General features: G+C 39.5%; 1 protein-coding gene across 2 annotated transcripts in view; it reads right to left on the reverse strand.

Annotated features, from left to right (window-relative positions):
* Positions 1-24,304, reverse strand: part of CDK8 (cyclin dependent kinase 8) — an 84,427-nt gene that overhangs the window by 54,657 nt on the left and 5,466 nt on the right. For both annotated transcript variants that reach the window (XM_074146200.1, XM_074146192.1), the window contains exon 2: positions 2,159-2,234. In XM_074146200.1, the coding sequence (XP_074002301.1) occupies positions 2,159-2,234 (76 nt within the window). The remainder of the gene's footprint in view (positions 1-2,158; positions 2,235-24,304) is intronic.

Genomic DNA, 24,304 nt, shown 5'->3' on the forward strand with positions numbered 1-24,304 from the left:
CAGACTGACTTTCCAGAGTCACAGAGGAAAATATACAAGCTTCAGCTCTGCAGAGAAACTGAAATGGATACATCTCACATGCAAACCAAGTCATCCTAGTTTCTCATAATGCATTTTACACACATGGTGATGTTAACTGGGGTAGTCCAGATTGCATTGTAACAATGTCTGGCATTCAGCCTTGACATTTTAAGTATGACAACAAATAATTTTATTAATTAGATGTACCGGTGACATTTTAGGGCACAACACTGCTGATTAACTCAGTAGCATTTTCATATATACATTACACACACTCACATGATCAATATAAATAGTATGGCTATTATCCTCAATTTGATCCATCTCCGTATGAGGTTCCTTTTTTTCCTTTTACAATATTAATTGATAGAAAAGGGAGAAAAATTCTATTTAACAGAATTAAAATGGACAACACATTCTAGGGAAAAAATTCTCCTGTTAACTCCAAACAGCAACATCAAAAGAACAGTAAGTAAGAGAGATTCAAACCCTACACGTCCATGGTGAATTATTAATTCAACTGCAGGAAAATTCAACTACAGTATCAGCAGTTGCAAGCCAAGAAGCATAACTGGAAGCAAAGTCAACAACAGCTCAAGAAGTGCTGCTTCAGGTTATTCTTTCTACCCCTCCGCTTGCTTCTGGGCTCGACTCCCTTCTTTGCTCTTGACGCCTGCTTTCTTGGCATCTGTGGTATCTTCAGTACGTTCCCCTCCTTCCCCCACTGCCTTCTCTTCAAAGGGCATATGCTGCAGGAGCTCAGAGCAAGGAGAAAGCCCCCCTGCTTCCTGCTGCTCCTCCATCACTACCGGGGACCTCGCTGTCCAAGAGGAATGACCACACAACACTCCCCAAGCCACGCACAATGAGGCCAAATCCTTCCCGACTGTCAGCCAAGTTAGTGATTCCCTTTTAACTGACCGAAATTGAGTTGGGATCATACCCAGAGTAGAGACCTCCCTAACACCAGCCAAGCTTCTGCCAAATTCGAGCAGAACAAACTCATCAAAACTCTTCAGGTAAATCACTGCAAAAAGACAAACAAAATTTCCCTAATCCATCTGAAATGGTAGCTGACACTTCCCAAAAACACTCAGCCTGAAGGAGTCTCAGCATTTAGAAAACTTCCGCCAAAATGGTTGAAGCAAGCAAAATTTAAGACCCTGTTTTCCTTTAGTTCACTGTGGATGTCTGCAATGGCAGGAAGGGTCAGTTTTCATCAATGGACAGGAAGAGCTTCTCCTGCAGAACGTTCTTTGCGCTTCATTTTTTTCACCTCACTCAGTTCAAGGACTGACATGTTTGAAATCACAAAGCCAGCTGGAAGTTGACAAGGTAGGAAAGCCTAGTACTCACTTCAATCCATAAAAACGAAATTAGGGTGGGTATAGTTTTACACTCTTGAGGAATGTGGACTGAAAATAAACTGTTCGTTTCCTACACACACACATAAGTTATATGAATTTCCTTTTAGAAAGCAATTTCAGTTGAAACATTTCAAGAGAAATAAACCCAAGCAGCAGTATAACATAAGAACATAAAACAGTTAAACTTCAGAATACTGGTTTTACCAGTCTTTCTTTGGAAGCTTGTCACAAACCGTAACTAGACCACATTGTTCACCAGTTTCTAACAACACAGAATATAAAAATATAAACCTGAATAACTTGAATATTATTCAAACATTTTCTTATGTGTGTATTACGGCTTCTGAGGCAACAACAACGCCGGTTTAGTTTGAAGCCTTCACTTAAATAGAAGCTAACATGTTTTAATCATTATGAGCCAATAATAACTAATCTGTTTAGGAAAATAACTGAAGTACTAATGCAAAAGTCAGATCAAATACATAATTTAAGCCACTGACTCTAATTATGTTTTTAAGGTGCCGCATTTAAAGTTAATCTGCCCTGAGGCAGGCAGTAAATTGTAACTTAAAAACACTGTCATTTTTAGACAGCAAACATAACAGGTGCGAAAAACCTCCCACGACATCTGTACTTATTTTATACCTCCATGATACAAAATACAAACACCCATAGCAGAATAACATGATTCAGCAAATAAAAAACAGCATGCACTCAAATCAATGTTTTCAATAGTCTGTTTGCTAGTAGAAAGAACTAATGTTACTTACTGCTATTTCTCTGCATGCAGACATAGAAATTCCAGTACCTTCTATTTGCTTTAAAGCATAATCTTTATCATCTTTCCTGTGAAAGAAGAAAAGAAGTTTTTTTAAAAAAATTGCACCATGAATTCCAAGTGAGGTCTTCACCACCATTCAGAGGACAGCTTCTAATTAATACAAGCTCTGCATCTTACTTTCTTTTGATCCTTTACTAGCTTAATGTCTGGATACCCAGCTAAACTATAATCTAACCCCACTGCCTTGGTAAAGCTAAACTATAAATTTGGTCTCTCTACAGAAATAGGGATTTTTTAAAAGCTTTTTTATTTTAAATTCAATGATCATTTCTTCCATTCCTTCCTTCTCCTATTACAAAGAAAACAAACATTTAGAGTACATACTAGAAATAAGTCTAGCTAGGGATATATCTCCCATAAATGCAAGTCTTCCCCATATTTTAATGAATTCTTGAGTAGCCCAGAAGCAACATCACAGTAACAGTTATCTTTTCTTTCCTCTAGGTCACAAAACGTGTCCTAAAATTATGTTCCTACCAAACTAATACAAATACCAAGACCAATAAGAAAACCCACAAGGTATCTGTGCAATATGAAGAATCCAAAGAAATGTTTCTTCAGCATCAAATATGTGTACAACTTAAGAAGAACACCACCTCCCCGCATTCTAAGCAGTTATGCACCTTACATTCATTTATTTAAAATGCAAGCCTATTAGTAGCTCCAGCTACCAAAAGCAAAATGAAGAAGAGATACACTGCAGCAAAAGAAGACATTGAACTCTTGCCCATGCTCAGCCTCAAAAAGCTCAAATTTTTAAGAGACCGAGTGTGCTTGTCCTTCCCACTTGCGGGCTGGCATCCACAGCACTCCTGGGGGACATTGCACTTAACAACAGTTTTGCCTTCAGTATGTGGAGTGCTCCTATAGCCCCAAATCTCCGGGTTACGTAAGAATCCTTTTTAATTTTTTAATGAATTCAGCTTTCACAGCTGTGAAGAGCTGCCCTGAAAAAAAGTGCAACTCAAACATCCTAAAGGCAAATAAAACAAAACTGTAGTTAAGCATTTAAAACTTATGCACTTGTTTCTTCAAGCTTGCACTAAGTATTTGCACTGAATTGCTGTATCCCTACCTGAAAGACACACTTCCCCCCTACTCATCACTGCCTTTTCAATCCCTCAAATTATCAGGTCCCATCCAAGAGATTTTTTCATTGGGTTCAAAGACAACCCACTGTCAGCAATAAGCTTTCAAAACAGAGAAAAGAGAAGAAGTGGGAGATTAATGGTCAAAATCTGAACACAGTTAATGAGGAGGAAAAATGAAACAGCAAGTGGGTGAGAGCAGATTTCAGTAAGAGGGCAATTACATATTTTCGGCAAGATAAAAGAGGGGAAAAGATACAAGGTCTGTCACAAACAGGAAAAAAAAAAAAAGTAGGGAGGACAACGACAGAAAGCATTAAAAAGGTTCCATATAATAAAAACCTAAAACTTCCTTGTCGGGAAGAGAAAGAGCCAATGCTGAACACAAATTCATACCTGGCCAAAACAAGGCGGGAATAGGGCACAACATTCCCCTATTTCTCACCTTAGAGGAAAACAAGTTGCATGAAGCCCAAAAACAAGAAACTGTCATGGCATTAAGCATATAATTAAACTGTGCAACTCAAGGTGACAGATTCTTACAGAGATCAAAAGTATAAATGGATTTCAAACTGAATTACACATATTTACGGTGGACAGGGGAGTACTGGACCACTCCACGAGCAGCTACTGAACATAACCCCAATCCGTTTTCCAGCACAGAGATTTCCTATGCTGCTGACAGAAAAAGATACAGAGAAATTTTCTCAGCCAAGAATCATTTTATCCTCTATCTGCCTTAGCTAGCAATGGCTCTTGGCTCTTACTGGACACAAATATGAAGCAAAATGGATTGGACTAGAGGTCATTCTCATTGCCCTGTGTGCTCATCTACTTAGTTTTCAAGGTGTTTGGAGAGATCTTTATTCCATGAGAAGTGCTACCACATAACTGCTGCTGTTACAAGCATCACCACCAACAGAATATGGAACAAAACAGGTCAGACTAAAGGTTATTCTCAATGCCCTGATGCTTATTTGCTTAGACTTCCAAGTTATTTTAAGAACTCGGTATAACCGGAAATGTTACCATACAACTGGTATTATTACAAACATTTCTGATAGCACCATCTACAAAGAAGCCTGCTTTGCATTTAACATTGTACAACTATTTTTAATAGATGGAATTTTTGCCAAATTAAGTCTGGACTAAAATTTTCCATACCAGATGGCAGACTTTCTCTGGAATTTTTTAGAAAAAAAAAACACAACATACTTCAGCTGTTTCCTAGAACCAAACTTGAAGAACACACTTTCGGTTGTGTACATTAACTCTTTTACAATCACTGCTTTACTGATGAAATTTGACAGGTGGGTTTAAGAATGTACCATTTGGTCTCCTCAAAACAACGGATGAAATAAGAAGTCTCTGAAAATTAATCTTCTCACTTCAAAAGGCAGTTAAAGAACTGAGTTCCAGAGAACCGGTGACCAACCTTGCTCTGCCCATACAGCAGCCCAGGGCTGTGGGGAATTAATCTCTCACTTGTTTGCTCTGCCCCAGCGCTGCATGCAGGAATCAAGGGCAGGTGGCCTCTACCCTGTCCTTACCCTACCCAAGCAGTTTAGAGGAAATATAAGCATGGTAAAAAGAAGGAAAAGAAACCACAATTTAGAGATAAAGCATATTTTTAGTACCACACTATGCTCTCCTCCAGAACCTGAAAAAATAACCAAAGACTTCCAAGACTTAAATTCTCCAAATTATGCATGCAGAGTTGAGATACAAAGTAATAAACCAATTACCAACCTCAGCATAGAACAGATATTAGAGAGGGTTAGGAACATGCCATGGTTACCCATTACACTGTTAGTACCAGCTTTTCCATTAACAAAAGGAAAGCGGAAAATCCTACTTCTACCCTTAAACCAAGTGAGATTCTCTTTATAAAGCTGAGTGTAGTTCATTGGGAAACAACAAAACTGGGGGAATCGTTTTTTACAGGGAGTGGTAAGAGTTTACAAGAGTGTTATGAAGCCAAAGGAAAGGCCAAACAGAGTGACCAAGCTTGTTTTACACAACTTCCAAAAATATTTTGCCAATAGTCTGTTTAGAAACATAATACAGCCCTAATGGCTTCCCCATGGTTTTGGATATGGGCAATTTACTTCTCTGAAGATAAAGAAATGTTCAATGACAAGTCAGAAAAAGCAAACAATAAGAAAAAAAAAAAAGAAAAAAAAAGCCCTGTTAATAAACATCTTCCACAGCCAATAAAATTGGCCACTTAGCAGCTTGTATTTTAAGCACACAGTAAGACTCAAAGCGTAATTCAACTAAATTTCTTCCTTCTAACTGAGAGGTCCTGTTGGGAAAAGCTGTCCATTTTCTCTGCTGCCTGGGAATGAGACGTTAAGTAACTTCAGCAGCTCCTCCACTTACCAGCAGGCTTAGAAAAGCTGGTCAATCTGCAAACTTACTTTCATACCAATATATTCATACTCTCCTGCACTTAAGTCGGCTGGCATCTTCCACACAGTAATACTCCCCCCTAGTAACAGGCAGTTGTGAGAGCGGTAAGAATAAGAAAACTCACTTTGTACATTGCTGATGGAAATAGCAGGGTTTATTGTGGTCAAACGCAAACTACATAACCTTGTGTAAAAATGTCATTTCCTGAGTGTTTCGCTCATTTCTCACATGAGGGACAACATTAAGATCAGAGGCATAAACTTGAAAGAAATGAGTAGCTGCAACACCACTTCCACTGTACTTTAAATGACAAGAACAAATATACCGCAATATCACCATAAAAGAGCTCAACTATCTAGTTTTGTTCCTACAGCTTGAATAAACTAAAACAGAAAACACCACCTTTCAGGGAATTAAGCTACTGAGTATTGTAATGCTGTTTCCAAATATTAATATCTTTGTTAAGTTCTACTGAATTTGGAAGTACAATGGCACCATAGGAAACAGTGGGTCTGTCTGGGGAAAAAAAATCAAAAGGAATAGGAACAGATGCCTGCTGAAGGCGAGCACGCTGCAAAGCTTTCTTAGTACTGCTAGCCTTTATTTAGAAGGATACTTTTAAGCATAAATATATTCAGCAAGTGGGAGAAAATATCCTGCACATGAAGAAAAAGAAGGCTTATCACCTAAAAGGCAGTTTAAAAAATTCAGTTCTACTGTTATTTCATCTCCAGTATCATATATTTTGTAGAAATGTAATGGCACAACATAATATATCCTTTATTCAGATCACTAGGTCAGCTTAAAATTCAATTGAGTAATAAAAATAGCCGAATAAAGTACTGAAGCCTTAAAATCAGTGGTCATAATTCTAAATTTACATTACCATTTAAAAAAGATCTCAAATTCAAAATTAACTGGTCACAACTTAGGAATAGTTTTGTCTTTAAAAACAAAGAAATGTAAAACTTGACTGCAGTTAAACATCTGAGGGAAATTGGCTCTACTGTCTCACAGCTACCACAGGGAACTGTAAATGCAGCATCCATTCTGCAGAAAGCTCTAAGGAACCTGCTAATTGTTTATGGTTGTAATTCCCTATAGAATACAAAAATCCTGATAATTAAAAGGTAAGCCCACCAATACATGATTTTTATTTCTTTTAATTCTACCCTTGAGAATTCCGTTATCATCACTGTAGTAAAAGTAACACATCCTGAGTCAGTACAACTGTCACTGGAGTGATACAGGCTCAGCAGTACTGACTCAAAATTTTCTGAATGCATTAAGCACAGCATTTTGATTTTACTAGCCAGGTTAGAATAAGAAAAACAGAACACCCATGAGAGTAAATTATAACAATTAGGAGACTGACTTGGCATTTTCATTTTGCGACACGATCCCCTGCCTCCTCCCCCAAGTCATAGCAATGTTGTTTTTTGGTTTTAAATAAATTAAAATCAATGTGGTACACACATGACATTCAGTAAAGTCAACAGAAAGAAGTAGTAACTCAGTTTGTTGGAAGTATATGAATACACAAATTCAATTTTTGAAGCCAAAAGATTTTATACATTCATACTAAATGCCAAAAGAACTGCTATACACAGTTCTTATAAGCAGACACTTATATACACACTAAAACAATACACGGTTTTCTAGAAAATGCAGCAAGATGAGGGCAGACTGGTACCCATTTAAACGATGTCTTGGAAGAATAGAATTACCTCTTTTTCCTCTTCCAACACCACATTTATGGCACTAAATAGTCTTGCCTGAATAAGATATTTATACCAGGAGTTCTATTTATTTTTGCATCGTTTCTTTTAACTACAAAACCAGAAAATTAATGTGGTGGAGAACCAAGTGACGAAGAACACAAAAGAGGTTGAGGTTCTTAGTGCCTTCTTGGTATTACTTTTCACATCACGGTCCACTCATAGAACCCACCACATTCCCGAGGCTAGTGGCACGGTCCTAGTGAAAGCAAGTGGAGAAAATCAGATTAGGTACAACTTCAACAAACCGGATACACACACAAGTCCATGTGACCAGGTGGGCTGCATTCAAGGATGTTTAACTTGAGCTGGCAAATGTCATTGCTAAGCCACTCCATCATCTACAAAAGGTCACGGTGATCATGGCAGGTTCCAGATGACTAGAAAAGGGCAAATATCAGAACCCTCTTCAAGAAGGGATAAAAGGTTCAATGATACTATAGGTTAATCAGCCTAACCACAGTCCTTGAAAAGGTTATGCAGCAAACCCTCCTGGGAAGCTATTTTCAAGCACATGAAGGAAAAGAAATGACTGGAAACACCTAGCAAGGATTTTCCAAGCATGAGTGATGCCTTACCAACCTGACTGCCCTATAGGAGAGGACTAGCTCTGTGGACAATGGAACAGCACCAGATGTTACCTTGACCTTAGCAAGGCTTGTGACATGATCTCATCGTTAACTCATAGCCAAATGAGAGAGACAGCTTGGACAGCTGAACTAAAGAACAGATGAAAAATCAATTGGACTGCCAGACTTAATTGGTTGTAATCAATGGTACAAATCCAACAGGCTGACAGTTACCAATGCAACCCTCAGGGGCAGATACTGGGGCTGATGTAACATCTTCAGTGGTACAAATGGACAATGGGATGGAGGGCATCCTCAGCAAATCCACAGATGACACTAAACTCGGGACAGTGGATGATGGACTGAGGAACTGAGCTGCCAGTTGAACAGACCTCAATACACAGGAAAAATGGGCAGACAAGAACTTCAGAAAGTTCAAAGCCAAGTGAAGACCTGTCTCTAGTTTGGAATAACCCCACTCAGCTGGACACACTGCCAAGTGGGTCAAACTCAGCTTTACAGAGCAAGTCCTGGGGTCCTGGTGGACAAACTGAACATAACACAGCAATGTGCCCCTGCAGTAAAGGCAGCCAACCACATCCTGGGCTGTATGAGAAAGAGCGTACCCAGCAAGTGGAAGGAGGTGATTATTCCCCTATATTCAGCACTATGAAACTACATCTGGGAGCTCCATATTCAGTTTTAAAGGTTTTCCAGTACACGAAAGACACAGTGAGCAAGTCCAGCAGAGCACCACAAAGAGTCTGAAGTGCGTGACACGTAAGGAGAGGCTGAGTGAGCCAGGTCTGTTCAGCCGTTAGAGAAGGCCAAGGAGGGATCCTATCGCTGCCTTCAGTTAGCTAACGGGGGGGTACAGGGAAGGAGTCAGACTACTCTTGGAGTAGCCTGGCAAACAGATCAGAGGCAGCAGTCACAAGTGGCAGAAAGGGAAATACCAATTAGATAGCATGAAGAAAAAACCAAATGCAGCTAGTCAAAAAGTAAAGACATTTAACGGAGCTCTCCGTGCTCAGAGATATTTAAAACTCAGCTGGGTAAGACCCTGAACAGCCTGAGCTAATTTTGAAGTTGGTCCTGCTTTGAATGGAAGGTTGAACCAGGTGCCTTCTAGAAACCCATTCCTACCTGAAGTATTCTATGTGGAATTGTAAAATAAACTACATGGCTTATGATTCAACTGAGACTCTAGGGAGTTTCAAAGCTGTCTAGTACATTCATTACGTATTTTCAAAGCACACAGCTTAACACATACTTAATACTCTTTTCCCAGTCTGACAACTTTCCCAAAACTTAGCTAAAAAAGAAACAGGGCAATTCTGGATGGATACATAAGTTTGAAGACTATTCCCTATAGAGAGATTTAAAACTTCTAGTTTCCAATGTAATTTAGACTAGTGCAAGGGCACAACTTTGAATATCATCTCTTATTGGAACAGTAATCTTTCCTTATGCAATATTTAGAGGTTGTTCTAGTATTTGCAATGTGTGCAATGGTAACTGTTTCTTAAAAAGGGAAATAATTCTATGGCTTACTGTAGAACTAGAGCAATGCACAGATATTGCTACTTGTAAGCAGCATTAAAAAAAAAAGAAGCACAAAGGTTACATTTTTGTGAAAAAGAGTAAGTCTTTAGAATTACATTTTTCCTCAATATTATAAATACTGGTATCTGAACCTTAATACAGCCTGCAGATGATTTGTATGGATGCCACACAAATCAAGAATAAATTCATTTTACCTCCTGGATTTCAGTGGCTTTCATGTAGATTCCACAAACTTCCAAGGCGCTTTGTGCTTATACACAGAGGACCACAGAGACCTAACAAAACCCTTTCATCCCTAAAGGAAGTTGACTCACGTCCCCAAAGACCATTGCACCCTGACAAGATCAGTGTATTCTAGAAGTGGACACTATAGAGCACTGTGCTGGTTTTGGCTGGGATGGAGTTAGTTTTCTTCATAGTAGCTCCTACGGGACTGTTTGGGATTTCTAACTAAAATCACGCTGACTACACACTCATGTTTTAGTTATAGCTGAGCAGCGCTTAAACAGTCTCAAAGTCTTTTCTGCTCCTTAGACTGCCCCACCAGTGAGTAACCTGGGCTGCAGAAGAAGTTGGGAGGGGACACAGCCAGGACAGCTGACCCCAACCGAGCAAGTGATATCCCGTACCACGTTACGTCATCCTCAGCAATAAAAGCTGCAAGGAGGAGGTGGAGGAAGGGTGGGCATTTCATAGAATCATCGAATGGTTAGAGTTGGAAGGGACCTTAAAGATGATCGAGTTCCAACCCCCCCACCATGGGCAGGGACACCTCCACTAGACCAGGTTGCTCAAAGCCCCAGCTGGCCTGGCCTTGAACGGTTCCAAGGATGGGGTATCCACAACTTCCCTGGGCAACCTGTTAGTTTGGTGTTACGGTGTTTATCTTCCTGATAACCACTACATGGGATGGAGCCTTGCTTTCCTGGAGATGGTTGAACACCTACCTGCTGATGGGAAGAATTAATTCTTTATTCTGCTTTGCTTGTGTGCACGGCTTTTGTTTTACCTATTGAACTATTTTTATCTCAACCCATGAGTTTTTGCACGTCCCACTGCAGGGAGCGAGAGGCTGTGTGAGGCTGAGCTGCCAACTGGGGTTAAGCCTCAACAAGCACATCCATGATATACAGACTCGATAACTGAAGAACGCACCAAAGTATTAAGTTTACTTGGGTTTATAGTCACAGTCCAACTGGCCAAAACTGAAAAAAAGTTTCAAATTGTAAAATGTTCAAATGTATGCAACCCAGTGGTTATCACTGCATACATTGAAACGTACAAAGCTGGAAATTTATACTTGTGCAGGATGAGATACAACAGTTCTGTGAGGATAGACGGTAACAGCCAAATAGCAGACAATAAGTTGTATAGGAATAAAAATTGTTACTAATTGGTACAAAAGCTAAGAAATTGCATTATAAGCACCTGACTTCCCACAAAGCACATTTTAGGTCAAAACTTTAGTCAAACTAATTAGTACACACAGTAAGTCTGATCACTGACCCTATACGTTCAGGTAAACCTAAAATAAGGAACAAAATCTTCTAAGTCATTCTTTAAAAAAAAAAAAAAACACAAATCTGAGCTAACAGTGATGCAATGAAAACTACTTCATCTTTTTGTACTTCCATTTTTACAAAACCTGCTGGGTAAAACATTCTAATGTTTTACAATTGTGTTGATAAAAAGAACATAAAACTAACAGTTAAGTTTCACACAATATCTTGCTTTGAGTCAATGGTTTGCAGAACCCCATCTTCATCCACACACACACTCCTGTCCTTGGCACTAGAGCCCAGGCACTCGTTTTCAGATGGAGATGAGTTTACTCAGAGAGCAAAAAAGTGTTTCTAATTTTTTGTTTGGTACATTTTCTGCCACAGTAGTGAGTTAAAGTGGCCTGCTGAATGCTCAGATGAGCACTGGAGCTATCAAAAGGCAGCAAGCAGACATAGCAGAGGTGCAGCCATTTCTTTCCACATTCAGGATGAAGTTCATCTTCTAACTAGTACTTTCTTTCCATGTCAGCTTGAGGCAGTAGACCCACCTTTGCCAGATTGCAGCTAAATTCTACATCTGCCGCAGAAATATTCTATTAACTAAACCCGCTCACCATTGCTAAAACAATAGACCTTTTCAAAATATGGAAACAATATAAACTAAGATTATGTCATTCACCTATAGCTGTCTGAGGGTTATTTTAGTTACACATAATGCACAGAGCATCAGTAAACAATTTCCAAAATAAGATTATTCTAAAAATACTTAATTTTCCAAGGGCCACTTGTTGTGAGAGGGACTTTTGAGACAAACAAAAAACACATTTCAGTTATATTAGCTAAAACAAGTTGGATGAAGCAAGACCAGAAGATAGATATTAGCTCAAATTACTGCTTCTTCATTTGAATTAAATTTAAAACATTTTTAAAAATGGGACAGTTCTATAGCATGCATTAAACCTACAGAAAATAGGTTAAAATTATCTTCTCTGTTATAAACTGCCTGCTACACAACCAAAGCATGACTATTTTTAAAAGTTCAGATTTATTCAAGCCCAGAGTATTTAAATGCATTTGAAATCAGCTTAAAGTTTATCCCATCATAGATTCTAGCTTGTTCCTTTCACAGAAGATGTCTGACAAAAATCAGATAAAAATGCAGATTCTGTTGTGAAAGCCTCTTACATATAAATAAATGAAAAAGGATCTTAATAATGCAATCCAGCCAGAAAAGCTGGGAGTCTAAGCTTTTGTCAAGGATTTCAGCTCAAAAGAGTAGTTCACAACTGTTCTTCTCTCCTCTATGAAGTTACCTGTGAAGGCTTTCCATGAAGAGGTGAAGAGAATAAAAAAAGAGTCGGTACTAGTTAATCTGCAGACAAGGATAAATACAGTTCATAAAATAGCATGACTTCGTATATATTTGTGCTTGCCACCACAAACAGTGCATTGCACCTGTTACAATGCGGCTGCCGGCATCAGTACGTGCTTTATGGCTTCACACACTTGTAACACTGCTCACTCCCAAAGGGGAAATTTCAGAGTGTTTCCATATTTCTACAGTACCAAGTGTTGTTTACTTCTCTAATTTCAAACATGAGACATGCAAGAAAAATTTGAATCAAAAAAATGCACAGAAGCATGTTTAAAAAGACACGTAGTGAACAACTGCCTGGAGTCAGCAGGAGCTGGATCGGTCGCCTGCAAACAATGCATCCCAGAGGTTGGTGCACAGCCCGGAGCAGAGCTGGTCCAGCATCCAGGTTTCCACATGAGCAGCTGGGAAGAGGAAGCAGGCAGCACACTGCCCGGCCAACACCACCAGCCACCCAGAGAGTCAGTGCTGGTCAAGACCCTCACGGTAGCTGTGCAGCCTCTGAGAAGCCACCGTCTTCTCCAACAGGAACAATTTCCACAGGAGATGCTGGGACTCTCAAATGGTATTGGTATGTAACTGTTAGCAGTAAGATCAGCTACATTTTGCCTGGTCTCATAGAGAGACTACAACAGACTAAAATACAGTAAAATCAGCATAAGGCAAAAAAAACCCCAACCCAGAATAAACAAACAAACAAAACCAAAAAAGAAACCCTAACACCACCATGCATCACATCCTTTATCTCCAAAGTTCCTTTTCTTTTGCTTCTAAAGAGTGCAAGAACAACTACAGGCGAGCACCACAGTGTAAATCCAGGACCCCAAATTTTAATTTCACCTTAAGATCATAATTCTGGAGACAGATGAAGGAGAAATGTATTAGCAGGAAAGCACCTGCTACATGCTTGCCCATCTTACTTTACTTCCTAAAGATCTGCTAGAGTTAACTGTCAAAGACAGCTGGATGGACCTTTGTATGATCCAGAGCAACCACTCCTATTAATCAATACAGCCCTTAATTTTATAAAGTCCTGTCGCAGATTACAGCTACATCGATCCAAGTTTCAATCAATGCACTGTATGATCACAGTTAGTTTTGGTGAGTCTTAGGAAGCGTTTGTATAGTTATTTCATTATATTTAAATAAATTGCAAAACTCTGAGAAGTTGACAGAAACTTCATATGTAATTGTAATTGCCCTGCTGTTCTTCCCTTTTCCTCTTTCTTCCAGAGACATAACAAAAATACATTACTATCTTTATGCTAGGCAGCAATCATCTTCAATAATTTGTCGATAATTTCTAGCTGAATTAAAATTTAATTTAAAGAAGGACTGATAGAAAGATCACATTTAAATGTAAGTATTAACCTGGCAGAATAAAAAATGTAAAGACTTATCCCTAAGGTAACATTTTAACAAGTTTGCATGGTTAGGGATTTTTTTTCCTTTTAAAGATATGTACATGATGCACACAAAAAAAGCAAAAAGGTAAAAAACAGCACTCAGAAGCAGGAAGAAAAAGCCAGTTTGTGCTATTTCTTGTTGCTACTAGCCCCCCTCCTCAGAAACATACATTTTATCCTGAAAGAAATGTAATGCTTCAGCGTGACTAAGTCTTGCTGCCACTTTAGTATGCAATTTTTAGATGGGGGGGCTTTAAGACAAAAAACCTTTACAAAAGCAAAGAAGAGTACAAGGAACACAGTTTGTGACTGAAGCATGTTTCATGGAATCGGATCTAAATTCATAAGATGTCATGTGAAAATAAAAAGCCGCATTACTCACCAAAACGCTAACAGAAAGAAGTTATTGCAGGGGAAGATGCACTAACAGGACTGAATTTATTAGGGGTCTAACTTTTATTAAGGGTCTAACTTTTTCCATCCACAAAATACTTACAGGACATGGCATAACTGCTGTGCCAGAACAGCATCATTATTCTTATCAGATAGGAAGGCTTATGCTGAGAATATTTTCTGCTTCAAAACAAATCCTTCAGCAATCAGACCTTTTCATGGGTAAAGAAAAGGTCATTTCCCACAGCTGGAGAAAAAACCATTAACAGCAAGCCAATAAACACTAGTGCTTCTGAGACAGCTGATACTATGTGGTGAACAGCAATTACTGATTCACTTTATTCCATTTGTTCTTTGATTTTTTTTAAATTAACACCTTTCACCACAACATGTAGTTTGGCAAGAAGTTCAAAGTAAGCAAGTAAATTCAATGATACACTGTACATGTGGTTCTTCTGATCTAAGAAATTGCTGCTGTCAGAAGAAAAGCCTTTTCTTGACATCTCTGCCTTCCTGTTCCTAGCCAGAAAATCCCTCCCCTTACATCAGCTCTGATCTGTCCCACGCTCCTCCATGACATGATTTACCTCCTGCATTCAGCAAATAGTTATCCATTTCTTTGTTCCCAGGTTAACAAATTCTGTTAGTCTCCAGTGGGACACAGTGAGTATCAAAATCGGCACCAAAGTATGTGGTAAGAGAAAAGACAAGGAGGGGATGGGTACAGAAAATCAGAGATGAAGAAGAAAAGCAAGATGCCCCACACTTCACTCCTCACTTTCTGGTGGTGGTAAAATCACCAGGAGTACAGCTGGTCATAGTTTAAAAAAAGAAAAAAAACCGACCCAAAAATAATACAAACCAACCCCCCACCCAGCCAGCCCTGCAATTAACTCCAGCACAGAACTTCCATAGAAGCAAGGTTCAGCATCCTCCCCTCTCTTCTCTCCCACAAAATTATCCTTTGACAGCCAGCCTAGAAACAAAGATTTTTAAACCATACAATTATGAAGACTATTCCTATGAGAAGAGTAGTTACCAATAGCAATGCTTTAAGAAATTCTACACTGATGGGCAGCAATACCTCACTCCGGACTCAAAGCTCTGAGCTGCTTTATTAAAGCACACAGCAATCTCACCAGTATTTTATTTAATGCACTACACAAGGTACATACGCAAATTCCCTACAAAGTAAAACATGGCTCTACTTCATTTGCACTTTCCTTCTTCTCTCAGATTGCTCTTAAGTCACCTCAACATTTGTACCACTTCAGAAACTAGAAGTTGCATAAAGACAGCACACGGTTTCAAAGAATCTGTTCTGAAAAGCAAACAAGCAGGATTAAAACAGTGGTCTAAACTTCAGAAAACCGTAATTTCATTAACCTGTATTTTTGGTATATTTTTCTTCAGTAGTCAAATCTGTGAAATTATTTGGTTTACAGGGAGGAAACTACATACTTGCTGGTTTAAAAAAATTTTTATGATTAGAAGCCTTAAGTCATAAATTTGCCTAACAGTCACAAACATACTACTGTAGGAGCTACAGGTTCACAGATATTTTCTTATTTAATAGCCCTTAACAGATTTATCTTTCATAAATGTATCCAGTCACTGAACAACTGTTTCCTGTCTTCTCGATGACACTCAGGATTTGAGTCCTTGCCCCTCACTCTCGCAAATACAGAAGAGTCCTCGTCTATGGGAACGACTGACGTTTTCATAGACACTGCTCCACACTTCAAAGTATCCTTGTTGGCCCGCCTTAGGTCTATTATACCCCACCTGGGATGAAGGAATTAGAAGCACCTACAATACTGAAAACAGGATTTGCAGCAACAATGACACCGGGCTTTGTGCTCTGCTCCACTGCTAGTAAGTCCTGTGATTCTCTCTGCTTTTGAACAATTACCTGCACTCAGCCGGCACTTTCACAAAACTGTCATTATAAATTTTTTTTCCTAAGTAATAATAAATTCAGAGGCTACCATTGTGTGAGTAAAAAAAAAGGCCATTTTCCCATACACATCACTTCACTGAGCATGATATATTATTGGAGAAGGACTTTGTGATATTGAGGGCCAAGCTTTCACAATCAGTCCCTGCCTTCACTATCCCAAGTAACTCTCTCTCAGCAGCAAAGCGGTTTCCCAACTATTTATGACAAGTGATTTCCAAACAACACTTTTGAGCAGCACAGATTCCCAAGAGATACCACTAATGACCTCTTCCCATTATTTCACATCTTTAACTAACTTCTCTATCTGGAGAAGGACCATGTCTATTTTCAGCTAAGTCTTCAGTAGGGAACTTCACAGAATGCCTTTTGGAAATCTAGACAGATTACATCAACTGTGTTGCCTTAACCTCTATGTTAAACCCATCAAAGGATTTTAATAGATTTATGAGATGCTGAACATGTTTCATAAGGCTGTTGTCTCTTGACCTCAGGACCTTTCATGAGTCTATGATCCCTGCTCTTGGTTCAGCTTACTAGTTAGTAGTTTCCACTCTTTCAATAACTCCTTGGAAAAATTGATCTCACCACTGCCCCTTTCCAGTCTTCTATGGCTGAGACAATTTAAAGCACTGGGTTATACCTTCTGGTGAGGAATTTGCTTATTTCACTCTTGAACTCCTTCAGATGTGTGAAAACATCTCATCTTGACAACTGACTACCCTTCACTTGAGTTTGTTCAAACAGCTGCTTCCCCAAACGCTCCAATTTGAGACAGATCCCCCGACTCATTCCTTCACCTCCGATTCTTTAAGTTTTTTCACAATGCACAGACAAAACCAAATATTTTCTCCTGCTGTCATTTCATCTTCTCTTAACACTCCTTCTATAGTTCACTGGTCCCCCAGTGCTACAGATAGCATTGTGCTACTGATGCACCAGAAAAGGAGGAGGGGAAAGGAAAATTAATTTCATTCCCTTCTCAAAAAGTTTCTCAGGGTTGGGGAGGGACAGGGGGAGCTTGTGTATATTTCTGAACGCTTATATAGGTGGAGGTTGCCAAGGGGGGCTGTTGCACTACAGTTCTACACTTAGCCTACCATCACTTACCTTCCTTTCTACATTCACCATTCACAGAAGACTTAATTTTTCAAACATATTCTCACTCCCAAGGGCTTCCTTTATTCTATTTGGCCATGTCAGATTTTTTTTTAATTGATGGTTTTGCAGTGTGTCTAGATGAGTGACACATACTCACTGAGAGCCCAGAGAGGCTTCAAAAATGGTTCCCGAGCAGCTTGCAACATTGCACCTTCTTGGCTCTCTTTTAAGAAGCCTCCTCCCATCACCACCATCTCCCTTTATCCTCTTTTTTTTTTTTTTTTAAACTGAAGTAGCAGATTTCTTAACCTTATATAGATTCAGCATCCTTCCAAGAGCAAAGTACAAACCATGTTTGTCACAGACCACCCTCAGTACTAACAGTTTAAATCTGCTCTTTCATCCTACAGAGTCCCAGTTGATTCTCCTGTTGTGGCTGTTCCAGTAAGTAGCTACTCACTGCCCCAAAGTTTTGTCTTGGCATCCCTCCCTGACAGAGCATCCACCTAAATGAAATGAGGCTAACGAGCTGTTCATTGCTATATTTTCTGCTTTGCAACCTCTCTGATCTCACACAGCACAGGCAAACCAGTCAAGCAGATGGAAATGCAGCCCTAACATTATTTTTCACCCCTATATTTGCCTGGAATTCCACCTATAGAACCTTGAGTGTCGCAATAGCTACTCTTTTTTGAGTCTTTCAGTATCTGACACTCATCTGGCAGAGTCAGATAAGCTCCCAGTTGAGCTTTTATAAAATTGAATTAACATAACAGTGAATGGCACTGCTAGCACATTTAGTTGTGAGGGGTTGTTTTGTTCAACCCTGCTTAAACAGGATTGACGTTCACCCAAAAAGAAAAGAGAGAATTTGAAGTCCAAGCAGTTCACATACAAAAAGTTAAATAAGATTCAAATTATGCTTAGGGACAAATTTGCCGCCTTGCATTCTTGAAGCCCTTCCAGGTAGAGGTTGCTCCAGTTGGTTTGTTCTGCTCCAGACCTTGCACAGTAGTTCCCTGAGAATGACAGAGTTGATGAAACCTGACTTTCCAAGGCTTTGTTGTGGGATTATCCAGTGCCTGAATGCAAACTGTCATTGAAAGTACACCTGCAGCTAGGGCTCCCCCTCAAAGTGGGAAGGCTATTCCGCTCCCAGAAAACACACTTTGGCCAAAAACACAAGGTGAAATTCAGGGGGTTGCTGCAATTCACATCCTTTTGTATTCCAAGTTCTCAGCCGCAGGTATTATTCACACAGGCAGTAATGAATTGAGTCTTCTTTTTTAGTGCAACTCTCCAGTGTCCTTTATTCAAATGTCAACATCTTGTATGCAAGGTGTTACAAGCGCACAGCACGGAGCTTTCCCAGAAAAACAGGCAGATTGTTTCAATGACCTTTAGTTGTGTTCCTCCCTGTTCGCAAAACATGTGCATTTTTTCAAGACTAATTTTAATTTTGGATGTTTAGGCTATCATCTGTAGTTGAGAAAATCATTATGTTCTCTTGAACATTTTGTCCTTTAAAGAAAATATCTGCAATTTCAATCCTGGCTTATAGTTCTTTTCCTGCAAATTCTAAACTGACTGCACAATATGTTTTGCCATATTACCGTTTACCACACAAGGTAGTTCAGCTCCAGTTGAATACAAACTGCTGCCTAAACAGCAGTATCTTTTTGCTCAAATAGTGCACATAATTTTACAAGGAACTTTTTGCCATCCCGATCTTCACATGCTTAAGTCAATCTTTCACTAGGACGTGCAAAACACATGCAACTGGGCAACATCAGTAAAGTTCTCCATAAAAAACCCAGAATATTAAACTGTCTCTCCAGTACCTTTCCTTTAGTAGCTTATACAGCTACTAAATACTTCACATGCTTCTGTACGAAATTCAATATATTTATTCAAATCACTATTTCTCAAATGGGAAGCCTACAATACACGAAAGTTAGCAACTAGTTCACAAGTGGCCTTGTACTTAAAAAATTGTAGCTAGGAATAAAAGCTATGCTGTAATTCCCAATGTGCTATTATGGGGGCTTGACAAGGTCTCAGAAACCATTTGTTGAGCCTCGGAGAAGACAAGAGAGAACAGCAGGCTGGCCAGCCAGAACACAAAACCCTCCTGCATGGTTATCAGCCTGCACTGAGCAGTAACATGCAGCGTTGCTTGCCAAGCTCTCAAAGAAAAGATGGGGGGGCTACGGGGGGAGAAGAGGAGCACGAGAGCTGGAGCACTCCAGGATGAAGTCTGAAACTGAAACCTTATTCCCATCCATTCATTCAAGATGGGCTTCTCTACTCTAAACTTGACACTGCTTTACAGTGGAGGGATACCCAAAAGAAAGCCTTTTATTAGCAACAAAGTTAAGTACCTTGATGTTCCTGCCTCAGCTTCGCTACCTTACTTGAACAAACGTAGACAAATTCTGTATTGAACCTTAAAGAGCATTTTGAAGACTTAAATTACCAGAGGAGGGGCAATTGATTACCATCATCTACATGAAGTCAGAATCCACAATTCTGAGTATTTTATAATATTACAAAACAAACTGCTGGCTTGCTTTGTTAATATTTTAAACAAGCATAAATGAGAGAGCCAATTATATATTGATTAAACAATCTTCATAGGCTTACTCAATTTCAAAATGAGAATTTTAAATGAGATTTGACATTCCTTTAGCATGGGCCCTTTTGTCATATTTCAAATGTTTAAGAACTGGCAGTTCTTCTTCTCCCAACACATGCCCAGAAAGCACAACATTCTTACCTCAAATCATTTGAGCTGATCAAATCTAAGATTCTTTATGGTAGCAGACTGGCAGAAGGCATGCAGATTATAACTTTTGCACATGTTAGTTACCTCATCCTAGGAAAAAGCCCTAGCTACAAGCATACTTCCAGTCTGCATTTGCATTTAGACAATGCATAATTCCACAATAAAGCAAAGAACCTTGGGGAGAGGAAAAAAAAAAATAAAATTAAGTTTCATAAATGCCATTACTTCCACAACTACTGTACAAGCTACAAAATGTTGCAGCCAGAAGGAGTGCAGCCTGTATGACTTTAAGACAGCAAGGCTGCAAGTCCATCTTCAATTTTCTACTGTCTCAAAAGCAGTTAGTACCTCAGATCTCTTTATACAAGGACTCTGTTCAGCCACAGAACTCGTTGGGTTTTAACCCAGTTTCAGAAATACGGAGGTCATCAGTATGTGTAGTTGTAAAATTAATATTCTTTCCTGTTTTTTTCCTATGGTTAAGACATTTCTGATGTTTTTGCAGAAATACCTGAAATGTGTATTTTCCACAGAACAGTTATCACATGCAGAGACCACAAACAGTATTGTTTAAAATCAGCAAAAAGGTTAAGGAATACACCAGGATATTCATTCAACTACAGGTTATTCTTTTAGTATCTGCACTGGCCAACAAAGGTGCTGTAGAAGCATGAAACATGTTAGAGCCTCACCACACTCACCCTTAAAAGCAAGGAGACAATCACCACCACCACCTTTAAAAAAAAAACAACAACAAAAAACCCAAACCAAAACATTTTATCAGCTATGAGGAATTGCTTTCTCAAAATCTGCTTTCAACCAGCTCACTAAGGAACTGCTACTGCAGTACAAATTACCTGCACTGTATGTACTTACCACTTACCTGTTTATCTACCTGAACTTTTGTTCTCTAAGTACTTTTCTTCAAATGCACAAGATTACGTTCATCTTTTAATGCTACTATTTTATTCTTGCTCTCAGATGCAAGGGGCTCCTTCCAGGCCAGGTCAAGGGGTTTTCCACCATTTCTATCAAGATTCTCAAAACTCAGCGCTGGAAACAACAGCTGCAAGATCTGTCCTCTTGGTCCATGAGACCTCCAGGACCCATTTTCCTGACTCATCTCTCCCTCCCTATTCGTTCCCTGAGACAGAAACCCAACGATACTCTACACTGAACACTGATTTCAGCCCCCGTGAAGTTTCCAACTCCATAGTTTCTTTCCCTGTCTCCAGACTGTTAACACAAAGAATCCACTGCCAAAGAATGTACAAATGTGTGTTTTCCCATGCAGATGCTATGCCCAAACTCCGACCTGAACCCTGCAGAACCTTCCAGCCACCTCTACCTCTCCTCTTACCTTCCCCTGAAGAACAGTTTAGCTCCAGTTTCACCTCCTCTTCCTTAGCAATGCATGGCCCAGAGCATCCACCACTTTTTTCAGTGCACTCAACTGTACGTATTCTGCACCACCATCCCAGGAGCAGACAGGGCAGTACGTTGCTTCCAGCATGCCACTAGACATCTTGATATCCATGGATAGCCCATGTTTGCCTTTCATCTCCACTGCTTACTTCTAGTACATAACATCACTCCGAAGTCCACTCATTTGGGCATTGTTGATAACTACATGCAGCCTTCATGTGGGTGGGCAAGGAAATGGAGCAGTCTCTTCTGCCCTTAAGTTCCCTCTGAATTTTTCAGAGGTTTGTGAACATAAACAGTATACAATACCAGACAGTAATCATTCTCCAACGTGACTGAAAAATGCAACACAACAGTTCCCAGCATTTTGCAGTAGTCCATCAAAAAAGTTCTTGCTTGCTAAAAAGTACATGATGCACGACAGCCCATTTTTAGCACATACAAGAGGGGACAATTAAATCCAAACAAATGCAAGTACCAACTCTCCCCTACAGTTTGCTTTCAGTCTTGACATTCTGTAGTCATTCACGTTTGCCAGCCACTTCCATTTTATTATTTTCATATTCAGTTCATACTAGCATAATGTGTGCAAGAACTATGATGGCATTAGGCTTGACACTGGAAATCAGGAGTTTTCTACATATGGAGGAGTCTAGAGGAAAAAGGACTATTTGGGAAACTTCAATTGTCCATCTGTAACCAATGCCACTTCTGTTTTAAAAAAATGTAACTTTTTGTTTGGTTGGGTTTTTAGTTTGGGGTTTTTTTTGTTTGTTTGTTTCTCTGGGTTTTGGTTTGGTTGTTTTGGGGGGATTTTGTTTTGGTTTGTTATTTTACACTCTCCAAAGACAACACACTACCAGACCATTCAGTTATTTAAGTCTGTCCCTCCTACCCACCTCCAATCAGCATACCCTATAAGAGCACTACTGCGACAAATAACTATCACACTCTGCTGGTTCCAAGGCAGCTATGAAAGGAAGCCAGAGAAGTCCTATCATTCATACTACAAACTCTTGTGGGAAAATTCAGATTAACATCACACTTCGAAACAAAAGGATTATCCTCTGGAATTAAGAACCAGAGCCAAGTTTGAAAAAGAGGCTTTACGGCAAAAATATAGACAAGACAAACATTTTATCCTAAGATGAAAAAACAGCACACCAGGCAAATGGTAAAGACTGAAGATTGCACTCTTTTTGCCAGCACAGAACAAAGGAGATCCTGTGAAGGGTATGAGGTGACCTCTTTTGGAACTCTAGCCCAGCACTCCAGTATTTCTGCTAAATAAAAGAAAAAAAGATACTGGTTGCCAATTGTTCGGACCAATACTTATGATCCTACTTTCCAATTCTCACTAAACTAATGTTTAAATCCAAATAAAAGATGATGAAAGGAGACAGTACCGTTCTGGAACTAGAGCTGCACAGAACAGTATTAACCACAGCCAGGTGGGAAGACACAGTCGACACCAGCAGCACATGCGCTGCCTTACATGCTCGGTTCATCCAACTACAGCAGCCCAGTCTCCATTCCATGTAATCACAACTCCATAATGATAAGGATCCATAGTAGTTTTCTAGAACAGAATCCTGTTTCCAAGAAAGCCATTGGGGGATGGAAGGGCAGGGAGAGGAAGAAGTGTTTTGTTTAGAAGATGCTGCTACCCAGACATTTTCAATTTATGTCCTGCCTCTCATTGTGCTCCTACTTGTGTATGGAAAATTATTTTGGTGGAAGATGGAAACATCTTAGTATTAACTGGCTATTCAGAATGATCTGCTTCTATTGCTATTTCAGGCACACTAATGAATGGCTTATAAGTCATTATGTTCAACAGAGAGATAGATTTTTATAAACAATTTGATACTCACAGTGGCACAACAATCACCTTTTAATGCCAAAACAGGCGCATCTGAGCTGTAACTTGGAGGTCTTGTGAAGCGCATATCACATGTTGGCTGTTGTTGCACACTGCTGGAGTAACAACTCACCAAACACAAATCCGAGCCACTGTACTTTCATTATGTTTCCACTGTAGTTTCCAAATTTCAGCATAACTAGAAGAATCTATTCTTAAGCAACAGGAGATTTTTCACAGTTTCTGCTACAGCAGTCTGCAAATTACAGTTCTTCAGATTCCAATGTTAATAAAGGACATCTCTATTGCTTTGTGGTTGGGTTGGTTTTTTGTTGGTTGTTTTTTTTTTATTTTGGGTTTGGTTTTTTTTTTTTAACTTCTAAAAGACTTTAAAACAGAAGAATCAAAGAATACCCAAGAGCTAGCGAACAGGCTACCTCACCATCATTTGGCCGAAAGCAGCTTTCTCTGATGACATGCACTTTCTCTATAATCAGCATCCTCAAAAACTATGCCCTGTTCCCTCATGAGAAACCAAGCACACAGCAGTACACGCCTCCCATTATTTACATATATTATTCTAATTTATAAATCCAGAATAAAAGCAGATACAGATCTTTGGTGTTTTCGCAACGCTATTCTCACACCTTCCTCTCTGTGCTCGTCAAAGGCTTCAGACGGGAATGAAACACTGACTCATGGCTGCATCAGCTCCACCTTTGCTGCTGGCTATGAAAATAAATCAACACATCAGTGACAAAATAACAAAAGATCACACCAAATGAAGTCCAAGAGCCACAGGACTCTCTCAAAAGCATGACCTTAAAAACCTATAAAGCTTGGAGCCACCTAACCGG

This window comes from Numenius arquata, chromosome 1 (assembly GCF_964106895.1).
Source record: "Numenius arquata chromosome 1, bNumArq3.hap1.1, whole genome shotgun sequence".
Lineage (NCBI taxonomy): Eukaryota > Metazoa > Chordata > Aves > Charadriiformes > Scolopacidae > Numenius > Numenius arquata.